Genomic DNA, 12452 nt, shown 5'->3' on the forward strand with positions numbered 1-12452 from the left:
TAAATTATTTCACTAAATTCTTTGTTATATTTAAAATTAACTGAAACATAGAGCATCTCACCAGAAATATGGTAACAAAAGGAAGGGTTAAATGCTAAAGGGTGAAGTAATTTTTTTTTCATATGCACTGACATGACTGTGTGGTTAAGAAGTTTGCTTCCTAACAACATGTTTTCAGGTTCAGTTCCACTGTATGGCATCTTGGCCAAGTATCTGATTTGCACTATAACCTTGGGTTGACTAAGGCCTTGTGAGTGGATTTGGTACACAGAAATTGAAAGAAGCCCTGCCAAATCAGATTGGAGTCTGGTGTAGCCATCTGGTTCACCAGTCCTCAGTCAAATCGTCCAACCCATGCTAGCATGGAAAGCAGAGGTTAAACGATGATGATGATGATGATGATGATGATGATGATGATGTATGTATGTATGTCTCTATGTGTCTTTGTGTCTGTCACCACACCGCTTTGACAACAAGTGTTGGTTTGTTCACATCCGCATAACATGGCTGTTCAGCAAAAGAGACTGACAGAATAAATGCCAGACTGTAAAACCATACGTACTGGGGTTGCATTCTTTGACTAAATCCTTTAAGCTCATACCCCAGCATGACCACAGTCCAACAACTGAGACAAGCAAAAGATTAAAGTAAAAGATATAACATTCAGTATTTTACCCTACCTGAAAATCCACTCTAAAATTTCGTCTTATTGTATTAATTTAATTAAACTATAATTAGTCTGGCTGCTTCCCTCTTGTATATATGACATTGTAATTTTTCTGTTTCTATTGTAATTATTGTATCTATTGTATTGTATTAATGGTATTTCTGCTGTTCAATAATAATTTTAGTAATAGAAATTGCTACCGTAACATGCAATTATTGAAATCCATTTGAATGTAAACAATTATGATATTACAAAGCATAATGTATTTTTCCTTCTGTAGTTATCATCATGTTTTACATGTGTATTCTATGTTTTCCATATATTTCATGTCTACATAGTTAAGAGGTTTGCTTCATGAATCACACGGTCCAGGGTTGGATTCAATTTCTTGGCGTCTTGGGCCAGTATTCTCTGCCATAACCTTGGGTTTAGCAATGCTTTGTGTGTGGAGTTTGTTAGATGGGAATTGTGCAGAAACACATTGTGTGTGTGTGTGTGTGTGTGTGTGTGTACACACTTTATGGACTGTATTGGGTGCTGAACTTGTGAGGTCAGCAAGTGACTTACAAGATAAGACCCCTCAGTTGAGTGGGTGTGTATTATTGAAGAAAGTGGCTTTAAACTAGTTGAAGAGATGTTAAAAAGTATGATAGAGAGACAGGAACTGAGGGGATACATGGGTACCCCAGTTGGAGCAGAGAGAGGAGATGAGAGAGAGAGAGTAAAAGAGTGAGAGAGAGAGAGAGAGAGTAAAAGAGTGAGAGAGAGAGAGAGAGAGAGAGAGAGAGAGAGATGGGGAGATAGTGGGAGAGGGAGAGAGAAGATTGTTGTGAAGAGGTGTCAGGACAGACCCTGAAGTTACAGGGCTGTGAATTATAAGCAAAGTGGTACTGGTGGTTGGATAGGGTAGAGGGCAGGTAATTTTGCAAGTGTGTGAAAGGAGAGTGGAAGATGGTGGGGTGGATATGGTGAGTGGTGAGCATGGATGGAGGGAGGGATTGTTAGGATGATGCATTGCAGGGGTGGGGTGGGGTTTAGATAAATCGGTGCCCTCAAAGGGAATCATTTATAATAAATGTTCTGCCCATGCCACCCCATCAATCCCCTGTTATCCTTGCCATTATAAAGGTTGTAAACCAGTAATTTTTTTGTTGAAACCTCCAACCATGCATGCTATTGCTCATATGATGTTAAATAAAATAGTATTAATATTGCTGTATTTCATCTGTTTTTATGTTCTGAGTTCAAATCCACCGAGGTTGACTTTGCCTTTCGTTCTTTCGGGAACAGTAAAATAAGTGTCAGCTGAGTCCTTGCATCAATGTAACTGACTCACTCATTGCCCTGAAATTGCTGGTCTTGTGCCAAAATTTGAAGTCAATATTAATACAAAGAAAAAACATGTTTATATACTCTTTTACTCTTTTACTTGTTTCAGTCATTTGACTGCGGCCATGCTGGAGCACCGCCTTAATAGCCGAGCAAATTGACCCCGGAGTTTATTTTTTGTAAGCCTAGTACTTATTCTGCCGGTCTCTTTTGCCGAATCTCTAAGTTACAGGGACGTAAACACACCAGCATCGGTTGTCATGCGATGCTGGGGGGACAAAGAGATACACAAACATATACACACACATACATACATACATGTATATATATATATATATATATATATATAGTTCAAAAAGGAAAAAGACAATACGACAGGCTTTTTCCAGTTTCCATCTACCAAATCCACTCACACGGCTTTGGTTGGCCCAAGGCTATAGTAGAAGACACTTGCCCAAGGTACCACGCAGTGGGACTGAACCCGGGACCATGTGGTTGGTAAGCTAGCTACTTACCACACAGCCATTCCTGCGCCTATATATATATATGTATTTTTTTTTCTCTCTCCAACAGAAACTGAAAACTTTAATTCTTGGTTCACCAAATTCCCAGTTTAGTCAAGAATGGGCAAAGCAAAACTTAGAATTCTGTTCACTACCAAAGTTACAATATGGTATAGTCCAGAAAAAGGTATAGTCAAATTATTTTGTAAATACGAAAAACTTGTGCTCAGAGTATTTCAACTTATTTGTAGATATCTATGGTTATTTAGACTTTGTAAACATCTAGAAATATATTTAAAAAAAAAATAAATAAATAAAAAAAAGAATAAATGAAATGGCATTAGGAAGGGCATCGAACCATAGAAACTATGCCACAACAGACAGTTGGAGTCCGGACAGGTCCCTGCTAATCAGTTCTTTGTCAAACTGTCCAACCCATGCCAGCATGGAGACCAGACATTAAATGATGGTGACGATAATGATGATGATGATGATGTTGATGATGCTTTCTTTAAATAAGTTTGGTGTTGGGTTCCTACAAGGAATGTTGAGGAGATTGTTGCATAAACCAAGACCAATCCTAATTAGCTATGGCCATGTTATAGCTTCTATTTTTTAAATGGTAACCAAGTGATTTGTGCGAGATTTGACTGCTATTTCTAACGTATCATACAGTCGTATCAATTCTCCCTTGATGAAGAGATCATATGTAGGTTTATTGAATAAATTATTGTATCTAGGGTTTCTGTAGGAACTGTATGTACACTTTTTTATTCTTTTATTTGTTTCAGTCATTTGAGTGCGGTCATGCTGGAGCACTGCCTTTAGTTGAATAAATCGACCCCAGGACTTATTCTTTGTAAGCCTAGTACTTATTCTATTGGTCTCTTGTACCGAACCGTTAAGTCACAAGGACGTAAACACACCAACATCAGTGTCAAGCGATGGTGGGGAGACAAACACAGGCATGCAGCTACATATATATATATAGATATATATATATATATATACGATGGGCTTCTTTCAGTTTCCGTCTACCAAATCCACTCACAAGGCTTTGGTCGGCCTGAGGCTATAGTAGAAGACACTTGCCCAAGGTGCCATGCAGTGGAACTGAACCCAGAACCATGTGGTTGAGAAGCAAGCTTCTTACCACACAGCCACTCTTGCGCCTATGTTCATGTTTTTCTATTCTTATCTAAATATGTTAAAAGAATCTTATCTAGCTATTTTGAAGGGCTCTTATCTAGCTAGGTTAATAGGGTCTTATCTATGTTTGCTGAATATGCTGTATCTAAGAATTCCGTAAGGGCTGTATGCTTGCTCATGGGTTTTATCTAAATATGTTAAAAGGGTCTTATCTGGATATATTACTGGGGTCTTAACCAGTTGTATTGAAGAGGTTATTATGTCATGATATACCAATGGATCATATCTAAGTACAGCTTATGGGTCATATCTCAGTCTTCCAAGGAGTTCATATCTAGCTAACCTGTCAGAGGATGGTGGTGGAATAATATTCAGACTTGTAAGTTACTGTATCTAAGCATACTGATAGGTTCATGTCTGGGTATCCTGAACAGGTAATGTTCAAGTGAGTCGATAAGTTGGAACTCCATCAATTCTATGAGTGGCTGCATGGCAGGAAGTTTGCTTCCCATCGGTTCTGGGTTTAGTCCCATTGTGTGGCGCTTTGGGAAAGGCGTCTTCTAACTAAAGCTTTTTGAGTCGATTTGCTAGATGGAGGCTGAAAGCAGCCCATTATGTGTGTGTGTGTGTGTGTGTGTGTGTGCGCGCGCGCGCGTGTGTGTGTGTGCATGTGTGTGTGTGTGTGTGTGTGTGTGTTTGTCCCCCACCACTTGGCAGCCAGTGTCGGTGTGTTTACGTTCCTGTAACTTAGCAGTTCTGCAAAAGAAGACTGGTAGAATAAGTAGTAGGCTCAAGAAAAAGATTAGTACTGGGGTTTATTCATTTGACTAAATGATTTTCCGAGGTGATGCCCTGGCATGGCTGCAGTCTAATGACTGAAACAAGTAAAAGATAAAGAATAACTACTTCTAGCAGCACATGTTGTCTACCTTTGGCTCATTGGGAACTGGGAGGTGGGGGACAACTGCAGCCATCCACTAAGACATATCCCTCCACATCACCTCACAACCAAAACTCACAGCTCAAAGTCTCCTGAATGACTCACAGTCACTCATAGCTGTACTGCAGCAGTTCAAGCAGAGGACGTGGCCTAAAGTATATGGAGAAAATCACCCAAATTCTTTAGACAAGATGGCTTTTACCCAGCCATTTTACCCAGATGGCTTTTACCCAGGAATTTTAAAACTCCTGCAAAACCATCATCTGGGTTGTAAAGATGACTCAATCATCATCATCATCATCATTGTTTAACGTCTGCTTTCCATGCTAGCATGGGTTGGACGATTTGACTGAGGACTGGTGAACCAGATGGCTACACCAGGCTCCAATCTGATTTGGCAGAGTTTCTACAGCTGGATGCCCTTCCTAATGCCAACCACACCGAGAGTGTAGTGACACATTTCACAACCTCACTCAATTCCCAAACTGTAGCTGGTACTTTTGATCCCTCACCAAAAAATGGTTTACTAATTTTTGGAATTCTCCTTTCTTCCTCTTGCCAGCCATGGTTCTGTGAAATGTAGTTCCATAGACAAGGCCTCCAAATTTGTTGCCCACTTTGCATCCTGCTCCATAAAGCACACACAGTAAATCTTCAAATTTATCTCTTTTCACTCTACCAGCTCACTGCATTACACATATACATGCTTAGTGTGAAAGCATTTCTGATGATTTCAAAACAATGTCACCCCTAGCTAGGCCCTATCCACACCAAACTCTTTAACCTTTGGTATTTAAACCAGCCATTCCTGGCCAAAATATTCTACTTGTTTTATATTGAAACTTGCCAGAATTAGTCTCTCACACCAACCCTACAGTATCATTCTAAAAATTAACAGTTACCTCATCAAAATCTCAATGCTACAAAATAATGCATGATTAACTCAAAACAATGTAAATCATCATCATCATCATCGTCGTTTAACGTCCGCTTTCCATGCTAGCATGGGTTGGACGATTTGACTGAGGACTGGTGGACCAGGTGGCTACACCAGGCTCCAATCTGATCTGGCAGAGTTTCTACAGCTGGATGCCCTTCCTAATGCCAACCACTTCGAGAGTGTAGTGGGTGCTTTTACGTCCCACCGGCACGAAGGCCAGTCAGGCGGTACTGGCAACGGCTACGCTCCAAATGGTGTATTTTATGTGCCACCTGCACAGGAGCCAGTCCATCGGCACTGGCAATGATCTAAGCATTACTTTTCTCAAAATAATGTGACTGCTAAAGGGCTAATCTTTTTTCTCTACAGCAATAAATCTTGTTGCTTATAAACATGCTATGTTGTGTCCTGTCCTCAAGAAGGTCAGCACCTCTGACTCTGTCTCACCCTATCACACTCACTTCTGATATTTCAACAATGTTGTTGTTGTTGTTGTTGGCACTCCATCGCTTACGACGTTGAGGGTTCCGGTTGATCCGATCAACAGAACAGCCTGCTCGTGAAATTAACGTGCAAGTGCCTGAGCACTCCACAGACACGTGTACCCTTAACATAGTTCTCGGAGATATACAGTGTGACAAGGCTGGCCCTTTGAAATACAAGCACAACAGAAACAGGAAGAAAGAGTGAGAGAAAGTTGTGGTGAAAGAGTACAGCAGAGTTCGCCACCATCCCCTGCTGGAGCCTCATAGAGCTTTAGGTGTTTTCGCTCAATAAACACTCACAACGCCCGGTCTGGGAACCAAAACTGCGATTCTATGACCGCGAGTTCACTGCACTAACCACTGGGCCATTGCGCCTCCTTTCAACAATGACGATAGGCTTAAATGACAACCTTTTCCATCACCTTGAATCTTTCTCCTTCTTTAAATGATCACCACTATGACATTAGCAAAGTTAGATTTACTGGAGATCTACTCTCCTGTGTCACATGCCAGTGGACTCTCGCCCTGAAGAGAGCTTTTGTGAAAACAGTATCATTGTCTTTAACATCAGCTAAGCTTCCAACCACAACTGCCATGCAAATCTTCTCTCAAAACTGCTCCCCTATGAACTTCATCTAGTTCATAGGGGAGCATCGTCACTGGTCATCCTCACTGGTCTCAAGAGTACTTTACACAGGCCATGACACAGGTCCTTCTGCCAGACCGAACACATGAAAATATACATACATGCATACATGCATACATACACACAAACGCAGACACAATGAAAATATATACATGCACCAGGAGTGACTTTATGTAAGTGCATAGGTGTAACTATATCTGCACATTCAGGTATGAAGTGATGGTGATTAAATATCCATGTTGAAATTTATCTATATATTTTAGGTGAGACTGTCCAGATACCCACATGTGACTACAAACACACATACACACACACACATATAAATCCTAATTTAATGTTTCTTGTTCTGTTACTATAACAGGGTGGACCATGTGGTGTTTTGGCTGCCATTCAGGCTTATGTCTTATTGGAAATGTTGTTTGGTGAAGACAAAGTAAATACTGACTCAAGGTAATAATGGAATCTTTTATCTGGAATTCTTTCTCACTATCTTTTACATCTCTCTCTCTCTCTCTCTCTTATTGTCACTTTCTCTCTCTCTTACTGTCCTCTCCTTTCTTTCATATCTCAACTCTTCCTCACAGCTTCTGTCTCTCATACTTATTTTTCCCACTTTCCTGTCCTCTCTCCCTCCTCTATCTCTCCCTCCTCTCTCCCTGCCTCCTCTCTCCCTCCCTCCACTCTCCCTCCCTCCCCTCCTCTCTCCCTCCCCCTCCTCTCTCCTTCCCTCCTCTCTCCTTCCCTCCCCTGCTCTCTCCTTCCCTCCTCTCTCCTTCCCTCCTCGTTCCCTCCCTCCTCTCTCCCTCCCTCCTCCCCCCTCCCTCCTCTCCCCCTCCCTCCTCTCTCCCGCCCTCCCTCTCTCCCTCCTCTCTCCCTCCTCTCTCCTTCCCTCCCTCCTCTCTCCCTCCCACCTCTCTCCCTCCCTCCTCTCTCCCTCCTCCCTCCTTCCCTCCTCTCTCTCTCCTCTTTCTTCAGATAGTCATCATTTGGGGGACATTAAGCTGTCGTTACTAACCACTCATATAATCTCATACAGGCTCCTGTATTGCCTCATTATTTTTATTTTATCATGCTACAGCATACAGATACCCTTTTCATCAGAGCAAAGAAGAGAGCAAGCCGCTATATGTGGTCACTCCATCTGCTGGAAATAGCAGCCAGTCATTTTCCAAAATCACATTTGAAATTAAATAAGTAAATCTTAAATGAAATTAGGATACAATGGACAATATAGTCATTGATATAACAAAAAGTCAGGTTTGTCATGACTAGAACTTCCTTTTTTTTTTCTCATAGGTCTGCTTAATCTAGGTCTGATTTGGGTTAAAACAGCACTTATGTCGTTTTCTCATGTTTAGACTGTTATCTTACAAACATACACGCATTCCGGGCCAAATTCACACCATTGGTTCCCTATAAAATTATTTCCCCACCATCTTACTGCTGTCTTTACCACTACTATAAATCTTCCCTCAGTGTCTTTTTTTTTGTCATATTTTATTTTTTATTATTTATTTCTTTTCTTTTCTTTATTTATTTTTTTACAACTTTGTCTTCGAATTGCTAATATCAGGTATAACACTAAATATTTTTGATGAGTGGGATATAGGCAATTTTCATACACTCTCATATTGCAAGGGAGATTACTGTGTTGTGTATCATGCTATGACTATATATCAGGTGAGCTTTATAATTCTGAATATTTAAGAACCAATGCTTACTATTGTAATAAAATTAATGATCAATTATTCATCTCCATGATCATCATCATTTAGCATCCACATTTCCATACTTTCATTGGGCGGACAGGATTTGTTAAGGAAGCTTTTCTACAATTAGATGCCTTTCCTGTTGCCAACTCTCATCTGTTTCAAAGCAAGATAATAATTCTTGTGCTCAGACATGTTTTTATGGAAGACTAGGAATGAGTAGCATTGCTCTTATGACAGTGATGCTTGCTTACAGCCATCATATAATGTCAAGTCAAGGGTACACACACACACGCGTGTGTGTGTGTGTGTATATATATATATATATATATATATATATATATATATATATATGTGTGTGTGTGTGTGTGTGTATGTATGTATTATATGCCAGTGCTACCTGACTGATCCCATGCTGGTGGCACCTAAAAAGCACATTTCGAGCGTGGTCAATGCCAGTACTGCCTGACTGGCCCTTGTGCCACTGGCCCTTGTGCCACTGGCCCTTGTGCCACTGGCCCTTGTGCCACTGGCCCTTATGTCACTGGCCCTTGTGCCACTGGCACATAAAAAGCACTACACTCTCAGAGTGGTTGGCGTTAGGAAAGGCATCCAGCTGCAGAAGAAACCTTGCCAGATCAGAGTGGAGCCTGGTGCAGCCTTCTGGCTTGCAAGTTCTCAGTCAAACCGTCTAACCCATGCCAGCATGGAAAGTGAACGTTAAACGATGATGATGATGATGATCATCATCATCATCGTTTAACGTCCGCTTTCCATGCTAGCATAGGTTGGACGATTTGACTGAGGACTGGTGAAACCAGATGGCAACACCAGGCTCCAATCTAATATATATATATATAAATGGCAAGTCCCTTTTGATTTCCATGGTAAGCCCAGGACTGCAGAAAATGAAACCACTTGCCCAAGGTGCTATGCTGTGAGATTAAACCCTAGACCACATGACTGGAAAACAAGCTACTCAACTACACAGCCATTATCGGTTTCATCATGAAATTAACTTTACTTGAAATATTTTCTAATAACGACATAAAAATTGCTTTCATTTTTATATTTGTTATAGTGGAAGTAATCATAAGACAAAATGTAATACTTTGCTTAATGTATTTTCCAAACCCTCATTTTATTTAGGCTTTATATCAAAATCTTCAGAATTACTTTATGTAATGTGTGTGTGTGTGTGTGTTTATTGAAATTAGAGCCTACATCTCAGATAAGCTGTATTGTTATTTACAGTTTACAACTTTGAGAGGTGTTTAACGCAGTAACCTCCCTTATAAAGTGAAATAAGTATGACAACCACCGAGTTGAAGCCTTAGCACATGACTGGTTTGATTTCATCAATATAGATAGAGGTGGTAAAAAGCAGAATTGACTGTATTGTAATCGGAACTCAGAAACAGAGAAGGAAGATAAATAACTTTGCCTCAAGCTCCATACTGCACTTAACAAAACTCCTCCCAAACCCTTCATCTCCAAATGCTCACTCTCACGATTGTGTTCTCTCGGTTATCATGTGTAAAATGTCATTGAGACCATCCCAATTAATCCTTTCTACTATTGACACAAGGCCTGTAATTCTGGTGGAAGGGTATTGTCAATTACCTCAACCCCAAAGCTGAATGGTTTTTATTTCAGAGATTCCCTTTTTGTTGATGGATTATCTTCACTGTGACTGTGGTGAACACAGTCACTCCTTGACTATATTGGATAGCCATTGATTCTAATTTCTTTATTGCCCACAAAGGGCTAAACATAGAGGGGACAAACAAGGACACACAAAGGGATTAAGTCGATTACCTCGACCCCAGTGCGTAACTGGTACTTAATTTATCGACCCCGAAAGGATGAAAGGCAAAGTCGACCTCGGCGGAATTTGAACTCAGAACATAACGGCAGACGAAATTTTCGCCTGGCGTGCTAACGATTCTGCCAACTCGCTGCCTTAACATTGATTCTACTGAACTCTTCTACTCCTTGTCAAGTCATGTTTTATATTACACAGGGTATCCAAAATCACCCTCCCCACAAAATTTGCTTGGTAGGGTTGCCAGTTTAGTCACTGATGATCTAACCATGCAACAGGTTGTACTGGGTTACATGTTACCAGGAGTGCTAGAGTGACCTGACATAATATATATATATATCTGTTCAGGTATAAATAGATGTGTGCATGCATACATGCAGACATACATTTATACACACATGCATGCATGCATACACATGCACATGTATGTTTGAATGTGACTGAGTGTTTGTGCTTCCTCATCATGACATTGAATTATAGCTGTAAATGAATATCACCACCCTACAAGCAGTGTAATTCATTTCCAGTCTTCTGTGAAAAGCTGTCTGGTTATAGGAAAAAATAACTTTGCTTGACAAGAAGAGCATCTGGTGATCAAAAATCTGCCTCACTGAATTCTATCTGATTCATGCAAGAATACAAGAATCGACATTAAAACAACAAATATGTAATGACGATGATAATGATGATGGTGGTGGTGGTAGTGATGATGATGATGATGATGATTATGATGATGATGACGATGACGACGACGACGACGACGATGACGACAACGACGACGATGACGATAACTACGACAACAACGACTTCATTAGCATACTGCCTCATTGATGCAGCAGGTTATGTTCAGAATGGTATGTGGCTGCTTCAATGCTTCAGTTTTGCAATCACCATTAGTCATGCTATGAATGTCTCTCTGAGTGTCTCAAGATACCTTCTTTCACCACATTCTAATTGTTTCTTTTGCCAATTTCTGTTCTTTTTCACTGAATTTCTTATAATTATATTTCACTTCTTTATCATGAAAGTTGCAGTCTAAAATGTTAGACTCCTCTTTTATTTCACAACAAAATAATTTATTCCACTTTGTGAACTTTTTGTACTCTCCATTTACTAGTACAGACTATTAATGGTTTCTTCAGATTCTGCTTTTCTTAAGAGGTCTGTAATAGTTAATTTTTCTTTTCAAATTTTGAATTAGCTTTATTTAGAGGAAGGGAGACAACTTACTTTGAAATAGCAACAGAGAAGAAATAAAGAAATGAAAAGGCAATTTTAGTCACTGAAGTATGCTTATGTTTAAAGTGTATATAACTTTAATCATGGAATGAATCTTTCAGAATATATTAAGTGCTCCGCATTAAGGTATATGTATTATATCGAAAGCACAGTTTCAGAGTTCGTTTAGGTTCAGTGGCTGTGATGTTGCTGAGAAACAACTTGTATGGAGTTCACATATGATCTAACAATGATTTTAATTTTACAACTGCAAAGAAATTACTAGTAACACCATGTAATTAGCAAGTACAGTATATAAGTTGCTTTTATGCTGAAGTTATATTTATATGTTCAATAGGTGTAAGTACGGTTGGGTGGTTTCAGGTTCAATCCCACTGCATGGCACACTGGGAAAGTGTCAACTACTATAACTTCGGGCATGGCACACTGGGCAAGTGTCAACTACTATAACTTCAGGCATGGCACACTGGGCAAGTGTCAACTACTATAACTTCAGGCATGGCACACTGGGCAAGTGTCTGCTACTGTAACTTCAGGCATGGCACACTGGGCAAGTGTCAACTACTATAACTTCGGGCATGGCACACTGGGCAAATGTCAACTACTATAACTTCGGGCATGGCACACTGGGCAAGTGTCAACTACTATAACTTCAGGCATGGCACACTGGGCAAGTGTCAACTACTATAACTTCAGGCATGGCACACTGGGCAAGTGTCAACTACTATAACTTCAGGCATGGCACACTGGGCAAGTGTCAACTACTAAAACTTCAGGCATTGCACACTGGGCAAATGTCAACTACTATAACTTCAGGCATGGCACACTGGGCAAGTGTCTACTACTATAACTTCAGGCATGGCACACTGGGCAAGTGTCAACTACTAAAACTTCAGGCATGGCACACTGGGCAAGTGTCAACTACTATAACTTCAGGCATGGCACACTGGACAAGTGTCAACTACTATAACTTCGGGCATGGCACACTGGGCAAATGTCAACTACTATAACTTCAGGCAT

At 40.3% G+C, this 12452-nt stretch overlaps 1 protein-coding gene across 3 annotated transcripts in view; it reads left to right on the top strand.

Annotated features, from left to right (window-relative positions):
* LOC106868088 (putative ubiquitin carboxyl-terminal hydrolase MINDY-4) overlaps positions 1 to 12452 on the top strand; it is a 106084-nt gene that overhangs the window by 47464 nt on the left and 46168 nt on the right. For all 3 annotated transcript variants that reach the window (XR_008265054.2, XM_014913206.3, XM_014913214.3), the window contains exons 7-8: positions 2570 to 2686; positions 7021 to 7109. Coding sequence is in view for 2 of the 3 variants with exons in the window: in XM_014913206.3 (XP_014768692.1) it covers positions 2570 to 2686; positions 7021 to 7109 (206 nt within the window). In the remaining variant the exon portion in view is untranslated. The remainder of the gene's footprint in view (positions 1 to 2569; positions 2687 to 7020; positions 7110 to 12452) is intronic.

The sequence above is a fragment of the Octopus bimaculoides genome, chromosome 1 (assembly GCF_046866305.1).
Source record: "Octopus bimaculoides isolate indiv1 chromosome 1, ASM4686630v1, whole genome shotgun sequence".
NCBI classification, from domain to species: domain Eukaryota; kingdom Metazoa; phylum Mollusca; class Cephalopoda; order Octopoda; family Octopodidae; genus Octopus; species Octopus bimaculoides.